At 37.4% G+C, this 15,475-nt stretch overlaps 1 protein-coding gene across 1 annotated transcript in view; it reads right to left on the bottom strand.

Annotated features, from left to right (window-relative positions):
• Positions 1-15,475, bottom strand: part of LOC126095266 (fat-like cadherin-related tumor suppressor homolog) — an 892,347-nt gene that overhangs the window by 32,077 nt on the left and 844,795 nt on the right. The window contains exons 31-38 of the mRNA XM_049910026.1: positions 9,424-9,600; positions 8,759-8,998; positions 8,276-8,662; positions 7,955-8,169; positions 6,815-6,952; positions 6,550-6,693; positions 6,210-6,461; positions 5,284-6,127 (exon numbers count right to left, since the gene is read on the bottom strand). Of these exons, the coding sequence (XP_049765983.1) occupies positions 5,284-6,127; positions 6,210-6,461; positions 6,550-6,693; positions 6,815-6,952; positions 7,955-8,169; positions 8,276-8,662; positions 8,759-8,998; positions 9,424-9,600 (2,397 nt within the window). The remainder of the gene's footprint in view (positions 1-5,283; positions 6,128-6,209; positions 6,462-6,549; positions 6,694-6,814; positions 6,953-7,954; positions 8,170-8,275; positions 8,663-8,758; positions 8,999-9,423; positions 9,601-15,475) is intronic.

The raw sequence follows: 15,475 nt of genomic DNA, 5'->3' as shown, positions 1-15,475 counted from the left end.
CAAAAAGTTCTCAGTCACGTTAAAAATTTCGCTTGATACCCCATTGATCAAACTTTTGGCAATTAGCATTGGTGTGGTACAAAGTCAAATGCTTTTCCAAAATCAAGAAATACTGCATCTACCTGACTACCTGGATCCAAATCTTTCAGTCCGTCATGTGACAAAAGTGTGAATTGGTTTTCAAATGATTGATGTTTGGGTTTCAAATGATCACAGGGTGTATACGGGGACAAGGAAAAAAAATTCCCGGATTTCTCCCGGATATCCCGATTAAAAAATACGCTTTTTCCCGGGCAAAAATACACTTTTTCTGTGCTAAGTGACCGTAGGTTTTCCGTAGATTTTCCCACGGAACTGTAAAACTTATCAATTCTTTGAATGGTTAATGTTTTATACAATCGCGTAGAACTTCCCGGAAAAAAAAAAAAGAAAAGAGGTGCAGAGAAGTTTTGGAGAGACTTTTAATTTTAAAAAAATGAGAGAAGTGTTGGAAAGATTTGCAGCAACATATACGTTCCATATTTTCGTATTACGAAAGTATAAATTCGAATTACACCAAACACAGCGTGTTAGTTTCTGGAGCGTTGAAACCGAGGTTGCGATGTCCTTTTGTAAGCGAGTCATATCTCAATCCACGAGATCTCATCAGCCGATGGCAGCAGCTATTCAAAGCATAGGACACGTGTTATAGTCAGCCAATAGCAAGATCACTGGTTATATAGCGCGAACACGCAAGAGGAAAAGTTAACGGTTTACATTAATGTACACAGTACCGTATATCTACAAGAAAAGCTAAGCTTTCACATATAATATTAGTCTCTAAGATTAACACACTACAACAGAAGCTAAGCTTTCACATGTAATATTGATCTTTTTTGCATGTGTTATATTTTAAGATACATCACACAAATGTGCCAGTAAATTTAAAATTATGACACAAATGTCTCGTCTCGAAATTCTTGTAAATGGCTGGTCCTCAAACTGTTCAGTTTTGAACGCTCTGTGATTTAGATATCCATCCCACTTTCTCACACGTAACATAATTCATCTTGCGTAAAAAGAAATTTACTTTGAAAGTAACGCTTTTCTAACCACCGTTCACAATACTAACCGAAGACTGTTAGAAATAGGTTCGATTTACGTTTCCAGAGAGCGCCAGAAAACAGGCATTATTGTGCGTGTGCAACTGCAGTGGTGTAGGAAGCCCGTATGTTCGTTTGTATAAAGCACTAAAAGAGCTTACATTACACCATAAAAGAAACAGGGCATCAGAGGGTGCTCCAAAGAGCATCGGAATTTCGTAAACCAAACCAAAATGCATAATTCGGCTTGAAGTGTCAATTGGCTTTTTCCAGATTCACAATGAAGTAGGTCCCATCTGATATTAAGCTTTTCAGTGTGGTTTTTGGGATGTAAATTTTCTTGGAGTACCAGTACTCTACGATCTCATTTTTGGTTCTTTATTATGGCATAATGCCATATATGGCAGAAGATGATAACGTGCACTTGAAATTCAGCGAAAAGTTGGAACTAGCCAATACTGTAGAATGAAACAATTCGTTTCAAATAAAATGATTGCCTCAGCGGAAAGATTAATAAAGCTAAATTGCTTTAGCAAACTTGCAAAAATAACTTCACTGTTCTGCAAGGCAATTAATGCTTGACTGCTACTAACTTGGAAATAAAATAAAATCAGAAAACTGAAATTAATAATATATTTCTGCCCTCCGTAATTATGTGAATGTATTTTAATTCACTTGATAGCTCCTGCCCACAGAAAACCGTTTTGTTTTCATTTGACTTGGGAGCTGTACACGGAGAGAAGCAGTGAAATCACTTAACATAAACACGTATCACGTGGAGGTTTACCCCATCCCCACTACAACTCCGTGCAAGCGTGAATCTGGCAGCTAGGGCACGCGAGAAAAATTTTTCTCGTTTGCATCTGGCTGCTTGCTGCTGCTACCAATACAGCTAACAGCCAAACTTCAAGTAGCGGGAGAAGCTACAGCTTATACGCGAGTCAAATGCGCATGCGCAACAGACCGCTGGCAGTTGGTCAAACGAACCTAATGTGAACAGTTGTGACGTCATGCTCATAGCATGCAGTTTATTGTTATGAAGAATTACAGTCTGCGCCCTACGGCTTTTGACATATTATTGCTATTTGCAAACGCTTGTGCGTGCACAGTTTTTTGTTGTTGTAAATTGCACATTTCCTTTGTCACAAAAGTTTTATTTTTTTGCCCTCTCGTTTATATTTTATTGCTGCAGTATCATTCTCCAGCAGCAGGATACAATAACATTCTTTGCTAGAGAATCAATTCTGCAGCCAAAATTAAAAAAAATAACTGAAAGCTAAAACAATGAAAAATTCCCGGAATTCCGTAAAATTCCCGGGTTTTTCCCGGTTTTCTCCCGGATGAAAAAATTCCCGGGTTTCTCCCGGTTCGTATACACCCTGGATCAGTATTTTCAGAATCCATGCTGCTGCATGGCATGGAGAAGGTCATTATGTTCAAGATACGACATTATGTTTGAGCTCAGAATATGTTCTGAGATTCCATAACAAATCAATGTAAAGGATATCGGATGGTAGTTTTGTGGATCACTTCTACTACCCTTGTTGCAGAAGGGTTTTCTTCCAACTACTGGGCACAGTTTTTTGTTTGAGGGATCTAGGATAGATTATAGTTAGAAGGGGGGCTAACTCAGCTGCAAATTCAGTACTGAATCTGATAGTGATTCCTTCTGGGCCTGGCACTTTATTCAGTTTTAATGATTTCAGCTGTTTCTCAACACCATTCACACTAATACTTATTTCACTCATCTTGAGGATTACATTGGGGCAACTCTCTTGGGTTTTCCTCTGTACAGAAACATTTGAAGACATAATAAGCGTTTTAAATTATGCTTTGCTATCCTAAATTTCAGTTCCTGTCTCAATTCTCTAGGGACTGGACACTAACTTTGGTGCCACTCACAGCCTTTACATACGACCAGAATTTCTTTGGGTTTTGTGAAAGATCATTCGACAACATTCCACTACAGTAGTCATTGAAGGCTTCACACATTGCCTGCATACATACAAATAATTATCTAACTCTACATATACATTTATACTCTGCAAACCACTATGATGTGCACGGCAGAGTAACGTGTTAGGACTCCTTCCTGTTCCAATCATGTAAGGAGTGCATGATTGGGTAAATGTCAATGCACACACTGTAATTAATCTAATTTTGTCTTCATGGTCACTATGGGAGTGATACTTGGGGGACTACACAAATCCCTAGATTCCTCATGTAATATTGGTTCCTGAAATTTTGCAAGTAGGCTTTTGTGTGATATTAGCATCAATCTTCATGAGTGTCAGGTCAGGTTTTTCAGCATCTTTCTGATGCTCTGCAATGGGTCTAACAATCCCAGAACCTATAATTGGAATCCACTTTTTCCTCACTGCCTATGTACCCAACTCATGCTTCCCAAAATTCACACATCTAACCATCCTAGATGTGTCACTGTAGCAAGTTATTATTCTGTCTCTGAAAGGATGTCTGTATCCATCAAACAATTATACCAACCCGCTTCTAACAGGCTATCTTTCAACATTCCATCTCCTCTCTATAGTTACAACCTCTTTAACACCAGGTTTTCTGCCTACACCTGCTGACAACACATCATCCACCAACATCCCTGAGTCGAGCACCTTGCTGCTATCAAACACTACCTATCCCAATGTCCTGCCACACTAACCCCAGAATTTCTTTTCTTACTTGTGTGAAAAATTATATCCTCACCCACAAATGTGTTTGGAGGGAAAACACACAAACCGATCCACAGCACTTCCCGTGGCCACATACATGGCATGCTCATGAGGATACGACACTTGGATCAATCCTGCCTAAGAACATAACATTTTAAAATAGTCATCTGATTCAGATTTACTGAAGGTATCTGCACAATGTGCACCAAGGACCAAGAAACAGTCCTCCACAGCCTCACCACTTTCTCTCTTATCCATTACACTAGTCGTCTTCACCCCAGTATGTTGGTTCCCATCTGTCTGAGGGATCTATATAGACTGGGAGTCATTTTAAACCAATCATTAACCAACAGTAACTACAATTTGATAGCTCTCAATACTTCCACACTAGAATCTGTCTTCTATACAGTAATCCAATGGTAGAATATGTTGCTAATGATGACTTCAATGGCTGCTTCATAACCCATGCCAACTGGATCCCTCTCCCATTCATATAACTCTTTCTGAGAAGATAGGGTATGCCCCTACAACACACATCCTTAATCTCACATTTTTCTTCTGGTCCACATAAAAAAGAGGAAGAAGAAAGCCATGAAGTTCATAGCCTGGTGCAAATTTTCCTAATTTGGTATCACTTTGGCAGATGATGTACTAAACCCTTTGACCTAGGTCCTATGTCCCTGTTCCAGAAACCAATACAACCTCATCAACATTGATTTCTGATTAGTTTTCTTTCCATACTTTGTATTTTACCCAAAATTTTACAACAGATTATTATAAATTAAGTGTGAAGATTGAAGTGCAAAATAATGATTACATGTAAAAAGCAAGATTTAATTAAAATGGTAAAAGAAATACCAGAAATGCTTTTTACAGATACCTATTTAATCATGTCTCTAGCTCAAAATTTGTGACTGGAAATAATGTGAGAGCATCATCACAGCACGAACAGTCTTTTAAGTAATTCTGTAGCCAGATTATTTGTTTACCTAAATTACTTTTTATGTCTATCAGTACAGAGTTATGAATCAAATCATCCCTTCTTGAATATCTGCAAAAAGCTTTGTACAAAATGCAATCCACTGATTGATTTTGTGTTTTTCTGTTACGGCAATTAGAAATTTCAGTTTTGGAGACTATAATATTATTTTAAAGAAATTAACACTTGCTTGTCTGTAACACAATTGATGTTACTCTAAATATCAAATAAATGAACTTGTGATACATTCAAAAGTAACACTACTGACTGGCTACATGGGACATCAATGCCATTTGTACAGAGAAATTGCTTATTTTGTAGGCAGTGTTTCGTATTTATGAGCGAAATATACTTGCAACATTACCCTTTTGTTAATTATGTTAACATTTAGTTAAATAATTTAAATATAAAATACACAGAATAACTGCTTTTTTATAATTCTCTCATAACCTGAATAGTAAATGAAACATTGGTATACTGGAAATGAAAACAAAGTTTAAAGTGTAGTCTAGTATTGAAAATATGAAGTCATATTTACCTGAATATCCTTCTTTGCAATTACAGTGAACTTTATGCTGATGATGAGGGGAGACAAAACTAGTAACATCTGTTGAGATGGGTGTAAGATTGGATGCATCCAATATAATTTGATCTTCACACTCTCCATACGTGCAAAAGTTTGCAACACATTTGTCTCGTACTATTTCTTCCACAACAAGATTTGCTGAAGATTCTAGTTCCTCAAGGTGATCAGTTATTGCTTTGCGAATAGCGTTTGATGAATGAAAGCCTGTAACAGGACTCATTGGTTGTGATTTGCGAACAGCAAACAGCACGTCCAGATCAGAACTTGGGTTAGTGTGACGAGTTATACGTCTTCTCTTAGATGCAGTTTCATCAGATGGTTGCACACTGATAATTACAACATCCTTAAGTCTTGCACTCAGTGCATTCCTCACTGCACGAACAAAACCTCTCCGATGACTCAAAACAAACTCCAAAGGGCTAACATTACGGAATCTTACAATTACTGCATTTGATAACATTTCTTCTGACACAAGGTCGACAGATACTCTGACAGTAGCATATGATGTAAACTTTCCATCTGTAACAGATACATTAATGTGGTAATCACCAACATCTAGACCAGGTAGAGCCACGAGTGTCCCATTGTTATGTTCTATTTCAAAGAGCTGTGATGTTGGGTTCTGTACACCAGAGTTCGAAGTCGTTTTCACAAGGTTGAAGGATAAGGTATCATATTGGTCCTGGTCTGAGGCATGAATTTGGCCTATTGTACCTCCTGGAAACTCATCCATAAAGGAGTTGATGAAAACCTCAAGAGGTGTGATTGATGGAGGGTACTGAGATTCTTCTATAACCTGCAATTGTAGAAAATTATATTATATTGGTACAGTCATCAACAAAAACCTCAGAAATTGGAAGTATGAATGATGCACTTACCTTAATTGTAACCCATGTATCTGAGAAAAGAGGTGGTGTTCCATTATCAAACACACGTACATGAAGGAGGTAGTTGTCTTTCACTTTATGATTGAAACGACCAGCAGTGCGAAGGACACCATCTTGCTCTAACACAAACATATTGCCCTCATTTCCAGAACGTATATCATACGTGTATGGTGCAGCATTTGGAGCAGCATCAGCATCAGTGACCAAAAATTTAATAACAGCATATTGTAATGGTTTATCCTCCTGAAATGTGTAGAAATAAGAAATCACATAAACAATACTAAAGATAGTCTTGCTGCAAGTACCAGCTGTAGCAAACAGAATGTTGTACCTGCACAACAGCTGTGTAATTAGGCTGGGAAAATACTGGTGGATTATCATTGGCATCAGATATTTCAACATTCACCATTACATAACTAGTCATCACAGGAAGGCCATTGTCTTTTGCATTAACTTCCAGAACGTAGCTAGAAATCTGCAAGCAGTGAGCAAAGTATATAATAAAAAGTTATTATTATAAGCAGAAAGGTAATATGGTAAATTCTATACTACTATATGTAATACATCCATATTTGGGAAATTAGCTTTCTTATTACCATTTCTCGATCAAGAGGTGCTGCTACAGAGATGTACCCTGTCTTTTCATCAATGAAGAACTGTCTATGTCGATCACCTCTCTCAATGAAATATGATATCTTCCCATTATCACCACTGTCAAGATCGCTTGCTGTCACCTGAAAGAAAAAGTTGACAGTTTGTAACATGTATTCTTCAGAATCGTATTAATCATTATTCCCATACAAGGAGTTGTCACTGATGATAATAATGGAGATGATCACAATAATAATTAATTATTTGAAAGCTGGTAGCCACACCATAGTTTCTGAGTACCTGAAGTGCCTAATATCTGCCTACATCTGGTAAAGGGAGCAGATTTGTTTACATAAGTGGCTAACATTAGATTCATAAACTGATACCTCGCATGTTTCGTCATTGGCTCACAACAATATACACTGAGAGTTAATATCACTGGTGCTAGTCCTGCCACCTGCCACCGAAGGCACAGCTTTATGAGGAAATCATACCCCCTCTTATAATAATCTAAGTTACTTTTCAGGGATTTAAATATGGATGCATACTGCTTAACTACCAGTTCTTATTCAAGCCCTACTTCTGACACTCAAGTCCACCAGCAAAAAAGATGAAACAACTGTGCAAAATGGGATCCCAACAGTAGATTTCTTTTTAATCAAGACAGCTCATTGCTCTTGCTGAACAGACTCACTATTTATGAGAACACTGTCACAACAGCACTCATCAGCACATTTAATGTACGGTAGCCAAGTATCCTGCCGAACCTGTATTTCATGTGTCAGATATTGTTTCATGTTGCAGTCTTTGTTAGGCTCTACTCTGAGACTGATTATTTGGTTACACGTGTGCATCTGGCTGTGACTGATACATTAAGTAACATTTTGGACAACTGCTGAAGATGTATAAACAGCACTTTTTCAACAGTGGTAGATATCAAAGCTAAAGAAACTGTGTTTCAGATACATTTCTGTTGGATACATCAATTATCTTTATTTAAATGTTGTTAATGGCATAATATACTTAGCATAACATTCTAAGTGACAAACATTTGTTAAATAGTCTAGAGGCTGAACCTACATCTTATAAAAGTCACAAAATTGTAAAGATGAGTGGAAATGTGTAACATGACTATTTAAATTTACCTGCAAAATTTTGTCACCAATCTGAGCATCCTCTCTGATTCTTGCACTGAAAGATGCTTGACTGAAGATTGGAGCATTGTCATTGCTGTCTAAGACTGAGATGTTAACAGTTGCATGGTTGCTTAATGGTGGTATACCTCCATCGATAGCTTGAATAGTCAAGAAATAATCTTTGGCTCTCTCATAATCAAGCTGCTCAGCTATAGTTATAACTCCTAAAATTTAGAGTCATGGACAGTATTACTTTTAAAAAATCTGCAATACTTACAACAAGAAATAAAATGAAATAACTGAAAAAAATTGTAATAAATGTTTACATGCCTGTTTTTGGATGTATTTCAAATTTCTTATGTTCATTTCCACCAACAATAGAGTAAGTTATCTCTGCATTAACTCCTGTGTCTTTTGATGTTGCTAAAACTCTTACTATTTCAGTTCCAACTGCATCAATTTCAGGAACAACAGCATAATAATACTTGGATGCAAATTCAGGAGGATTATCATTAATATCAAGTACATGAACATTGAGAAGAGCCACTTTTGAGAGTTGCGGTGTTCCTTGGTCAGTGGCTCTTACAGACAAGTTGTACATTGCCCTAGTTTCACGATCTAGAGGTTTTGCTAAGGTCACAATTCCACTATCAGAGGCAATTTTGAAATGACCATCTGCTGAATCTACAAATGAGTACCTTATTTTCCGATTTATACCTGAAATGATTAAATAGTCAGGTGTTACCCACACAGTTTGTACCAAATATTAAACAAATATGATGCTAGCATCAGTGACCTAATATATCTGCTTACCTATGTCCCTGTCTGTTGCATGTACTTTTGTTACAAGGGAGCCAACCTCAACATCTTCAGGTAGAGTTGCACTGTAAGATTCCATGGAGAATTCTGGAGGATTGTCATTGAGATCAGATATAATTATTTCCAGCTGAGAAGAACACTGCCAGTCAGGATGGTCCCGATCTTGTACATGTGCAGTTAATTGAAATTTTGATTGCTCCTCACGATCTAAGGGTTGGGCAGTTTTGAGGTGACCTGTAGAGACAAGAGTAGTGAAAATCATTAAACTCTGATATTTAAATAAAGTTGAATAATGGAAAAATAAGTTTTCAAAAACAGAAAAAAGATTTTATTATATACCAAATTTTCTGTTTACCTAGTAACACAATTTTTAAGAAAGCACTTTAATATAGGAAAAATTTTGAAAATGGAAAACTGGAATGTTAAAATAATATCAGTTTTTGTTAAAAATATGAAGTGTGAGAATGTGATATGTGAATGAAATAAATGAAACAACAATTTGGCTGGTGCCAGCACATAAAAGAACTTAGTCCTTTCATTGAAAACTTTAATTTTTAAAATAATTTATGGAAGAACAAACTGCTTGGATTTCTGACATCTACATAGATCAATATACAGTATCAATTTGTCAAACGAACAGTTACACATTTGATATTTACCTCCTGCTTTGTCAAGTGAAAACTTGTCTGAACCATCTCCAGTCAGATAATATCGCAGATTTGCATTTGGTTCTTCATCTATGTCAGTGGCTAGCACTGTAAGAACATAACTACCTGGATGCACACCTTCAGAAAGAATCTCATGGTATCGGTACCGCAAGCAGTAAGGAGGATTATCTGAAAAGTTATGTTTATAATGTACATATTGTAAATAACTGTGCCAAATTTCAAATGAAAAACAACTGTTTCACACAGAAAATAAATGTCTATTTACCAGACTCTGAAAAAGGAATAATCGAAGCACTCTCACTGTCTTGTGTGCTTTTTTCCAAAAAAAGTATTTAATACATCTATTGCCCTCTTGTTTTTTGTGTCTATACTAAAAATTTGGAGTGGCTTTTTAAAATGAAAATCTGATTTTTCTTTATATTTCCTATCCCTCCATTCTTTGCAAAGAAGTTATAGCAATTTGTGTGTGTGTGTGTGTGTGTGTGTGTGTGTGTGTGTGTCTGTCTGCCTGTCTTTTTCCAGTTGTTCCTGTTTTGATGGTTGATAAGCAGTCTTCCACTTTGTGTAACAGAAATCTCAATCCTGGATTTTCCGTTGTTTGAAATCTCAATAATGACGACATATACTTACAGCATAATTCACAATTACACTGAGGAGACAAAAGTCAAAGGACAGTGATATGCACACATACAATTGGTGGCAGTATCACACACATATGGTATAAAAGGGGCAGTTTATTGCCAAAGCTGTCATTTTTAGTGCGTGATTCATGTGGCAAGGTTTCCAATGTCATTATGACCACACAACAGGAATTAACAGACTCTGAACCAGAAAGGTAGTGTAGCTACACACATGGGACATTCCATTTTGGAAATCATTAGAGAATTAAAAATTCTGAGATACACAGTGTCAGGAGTGTGCTGAGAATAGCAAATTTTGAATGTGCTGAGAATAGCAAATTTCAAATGTGTTGAGAATAGCAAATTTCAGGAATTATCTCTCACTATGGACAGAGCTATGGCTGATGCCCATCACTTAACAATGGAGAGTAGCAGCACTTGTAGAGTTGTCTGTGCTAACAGACAAGCAACATTGTGTGAAATAACTGCAGAAATCAATATGGGACGTACAACGAACATATCTTCTAGGACAGTGTGGCAAAATTTGGTGTTAATGGGTTATGGCAGTGGATGATCGACATAAATGCCTTTGCTAATGGCATGACATCACCTGCAGCACCTCTTCTGGGCTTGTGACCATATAAGTTAGGTCCTAGATGACAGGAAAACCATGAGCTGGTCATGGGTTTCAAGTATGGTGCAGACTCCATCAATCTATGGATCCAAGTTTGTCAACAAGGTACTATGCAAGCTGGTCATCACTCCTTAATGGCGTGGGCTGCATTTGCATGGAACATTCTGGGTCCTCTGGTCCAACTGAACCATCTTTGACTGGAAGTGATTATGTTTGGCTAAATGGAAACCATTTGCAGTCATTCATAAACCTTATGTTCCAACAATGATGAAATTCTTCTGGATGACAATTTGCCATGTCCCAAGGCCACAATTGTTTGTGATTGGCTTGAAAAGCATTCTGGAAAATTCAAGTAAATAATCTGGCCACTCATCGAACATTTATGGGACATAATTGAGTGGTCAATTTCTGCACAAAATCTCTGGTTTGCCATTCACACCTTGCTTAATATACTGTAACATAGATACAGTAAGACCAATGTTTGAATGGCAATACAAATGGCCACTGGTCCGAGCTAAGCCAAAAACTCTTTACCCCAAGTTCCTAACTCAAATAGGAACTGAGCATCAAGACCTCCCAAACTGTGATTCACCACTCAGTGTTTTCATACATATTTGCTGCAGCGCTTCTGCACTATAATGATTAATTGTGATTTGGAAACTCTTCTGGGAGCTGCTGCAAACAGAGTAATAAGTGGAAGTTGGATAAGTTTGGGGTGCTATTCATGGTTTCCAGTCACTGTTAACCTTACGTTTCAAGTAATACTATGTGCAGCACCAATTTATTACCATTTGTTGAATGCTGTTTCATTTCACTGATATGCATTTTACAGTAAGAACCATAATTACAGAAGCATCATTCTTGAGTAAGACTATTTCAGTTTTACGAGGGTCACTCCAAAAGAAATGCACACTATTTTTTAAAAAATGCATCCTTTATTCCACATGTTTGAAAGTTTTACAGTGTGTAGATACAGCCTTTAGGAACAACATTTTCATTTCTCCACATAATTTCCATCCCACTCAACTGCCTTATGCCATCTTGGAACCAGCAACTATATACACGCACGATAAAATTCTGGACCAACCTGTTGGAGCCACTGTTTGGCAGCGTGCACAAGGGAGTCATCATCTTCAAACTTTGTTCCACGAAGAGCGTCTTTCAGTTTCCCAGAGAGATGATGGCCACATGGAGCCAGGTCAGGACTGTAAGGCGGGTGTTTCAGTGTTGTCCATCCAAATTTTGTGATCGCTTTCATGGTTTTTTGACTGACATGTGGCTGTGCATTGTTGTGCAACAGCAAAACATCCTGATTTTTGCCGATGTGGTCGAACACAACTCAGTCGAGCTTGAAGTTTCTTCAATGTCGTCACATATGCATCAGAATTTATGGTGGTTCCACTTGGCATGATGTCCACAAGCAAGGGTCCTTTGGAATCAAAAAACACCGTAGCCATAATTTTTCCAGCAGAAAGTGTAGTTTTGAATTTTTTTTTCTTGGGTGAATTTGCATGATGCCACTCCATTGATTGCCTCTTCATCTCTGGTGAAAAATGGTGGAACCATGTTTCATCACCTGTCGCAATTCTTCCAAGAAATTCATCTCCACCATTCTCGTACTGTTCCAAAAGTTCGCTGCATACAGTTTTTCTTGTTTCTTTGTGAGCCACTGTCAACATCCTGGGAACCCACCTGGCACAAACCTTTTTTAATGCCAACACTTTCAGTATTCTGCAAACACTTCCTTCCCCTATCCCAGTGCAGCGTGACAACTCGTTCACTGTGGTGAGTCTGTCAGCAGTCACCAATTCGTTAACTCTCTGCACATTGTCTGGAGTGTGTGCAGTACGAGGCCTGCTGCTGCGAGGACAATCTTCAATATTGTCATGGCCGCTTTCATCACGTAACCTGCTTGCCCACCGACTAGCTGTACTGCAATCGACAGCAGCATCTCCATACACCTTTTTCAACCTCTTGTGGAGGTTTCCCACTGTCTCGTTTTCACAGCACAGGAATTCTATGACAGCACGTTGCTTCTGATGAATGTCAAGTGTAGCAACCATCTTGAAGACATGCTGTGATGGCGCCACTCATGGGAACAGGTTGAGCTAAGTTTGAAAACGAGAGGGAAGGATGTATCTACACACTGTAAAACTTTCACACATTCAGAATGAAAACTATATTTTTACAAAAATAGTGTGCATTTCTTTTGGAGTGACCCATGTAGTTTCACTTACACAAAACATTTACCTCACTGAATCACTTCTGCTGTTGTAAAAGAGTGAAGCATACATCTATCCTCTTCTTGAATACTGCTGTATGTATGGGATCCTTACAAAATAAGATTGACAGAGGATAGCAAAGACTTGTATCATGAAATAGGTGAGAGAGTGTCATGGATGTGCTAAGTGAGTTGGGATGTTAATTATTAAAACAAATGTGTTTTTCATTCCAGAGAGACCTTCTTCAAAATTACAATCACCAGCTTTCTCCTATGAATGGCATTTTGCTGAATGCTACCAACAAAGGAAGAAATTACCATTGTGACAAAATAACAAAAATCAAAGCTCATACTGGTAGATTTAGGTGTCGTTTTTTCCCACACACTGTCTGAGAGTGGAAAAGTAAAGAAACCGTCTGAAAGTGAATTTCTGTATCTTCTGTCAAACACCTACATGTGATTCCAGACTAATCATGTAACTCTAGATGTAGATTCTTAACATTTTTCTATCACTATCAATAAATATCCTTAAACTAGATATAGCACCAGATGAAAAAAAATGTGCTCTATTAGTCAAACACATAAAATTACAATTTAGACAGCACTTTGTCCATATAATTATAATAATATCTTTTCTAGTGACACTAGGTATTGCATAAAACATCCCAACAGCATCTTTCGTTTAGGCAGACTCCACTTACACACTGTAATGACAAAATAAGTTTTATTTCCCAAAACATTGCAAAATGCCACCTGATATCTCTTAGGAGGTACATCTGATATTTATGAATGAGTAGCACACCTACCTGATGAGAACTAGCCTTTCAAATTTTGTATGCATTTCTGCTTTTAAGAGTGTTAATTATGCTCTTTATAAATAGCTGCACTAGCCTTCATATTATTTTAATTTTGCTTTTAGGATTATTAACTTTGGGAACTATTCCTGTCTTATTATTTTCTTCTGTGCTTCATGATATTTTAGTTCCTACTGTAGTCTATGGTTTCTTAGATGCTCTATTGAAACCACATTTTATACTTTTCATTGACAAATATCTCTTGAAGGTGAGAAAAATGTATGTAAAGAAACATTAAATTTAGAATTGACATCTGATTCATTACATGTAACACATTAGCTGAGATCCTGTAAGTTCCTAATGAAAACCAATATTGTGAAATTATTACTATACTATTTCTCATTAACACTTGGCTCTGAGTTGTCAGTGTTGCAGGTCCAACAGCCCATGGGGAGGCCTTTGTTTTCTCTGGTGGCCAACATTTTTATTGAAGATTTTGAGGACAGGCACTCAACTCAGTAGTTTAAAGACCAACAGTATTTGGGTGATATTGTGATAAAACCTTTGTAGTTTAGCCTCATGGATTGAACAAACTCCAAGAATTCCTTCTACTTCTAAACTCCATAAACTAAAACATAAAATAAGGAGACATAAAGGAAGAAGATTGCTTGCTGTTTTTAGAAGGCTTAGCATGATGGTACACTTGGGCTTTTGGTATTTCGAAACACACTCGTACAGATTCATATTTACAGGCAACATATGGCACAAACCATGAGCATTCTGAAGACTTGGATTCACTGAACCCATACCATTTCAGATCCCAGCAAATTGCAAGTGGAACTAGAACACCTTCAAACTGTGTTCTTCAAAAACGGACATTCATCTCAGCAGATACAGAGACCACTACAAGCAAACAAATAGCACATAAGAAAAGGATAAGGTCTTCAGGATGAAAGCCTACTTGCCATTCATTGGAAATGTTTCTGTGAATATAGGTAAAGTATTAAGGAAACATAAGTTTAAAGTGATATATCGCCCTCCATAAAAATCTCCACACTTCAAACTTTTGGAACTCTATTATCAATGAAACAGTGGAAGTATGACTGTTTGAGGACTTTATCAAGTGGGATGGCAGTTGCCAGTTAAATAATACATGGAGTCCTGTTATAAAAGACTACACAGCCAGCATAATTCACTAATTTACAGCCAGCATAGTTTGCTAATTTTGTCATTGAAGATGGACAATGCTCACAGTGGTGCACAAACCTGTAGCAGACATGCATGTGCTGTAGCAATGTGAATGCAATGACAACTGGGGACACCAAGCATGCACTAGCATTGTTTTAGGCAAGAGAACTAAGTGTATTTTTGCTAGTGTATGCCTAAAGACTGCCAGGAGGCTCTGTGCAGAAACACTGTGGCAGCAAGTTACTGGCATCTGGCAGTTCACCTGAAAGCTTGTTACTTAATAGTCTCCTTGAAGGCAGGGACGTACACTGTAACCAGAAAAATAGTTTGCATTACTGTAACACTTTGTCTGTGAATTCATAAGCTTACTGTTGCATTCCTTTGCTCTAGATATTTTCTCAGGTTACCCATAGTCACTTCGACACACACTGTACGACACAAGTATGGCGCCAAGCAATTTCCTTACTTTCAATATTTACAAACAAATATCCAAAAAAAATTATCTTTTCATGACAGCCACATATAATGAACAGAAAACTGAATCAAATTTCTATACCTCAATTTTGTACTTTACATCACATTTGCA

Source organism: Schistocerca cancellata, chromosome 8 (genome assembly GCF_023864275.1).
Source record: "Schistocerca cancellata isolate TAMUIC-IGC-003103 chromosome 8, iqSchCanc2.1, whole genome shotgun sequence".
Classification (NCBI taxonomy): Eukaryota; Metazoa; Arthropoda; class Insecta; order Orthoptera; family Acrididae; genus Schistocerca; species Schistocerca cancellata.
Note: the sequence above shows the minus strand (reverse complement) of the source record. Positions and strands in the feature narration are given on the sequence as shown.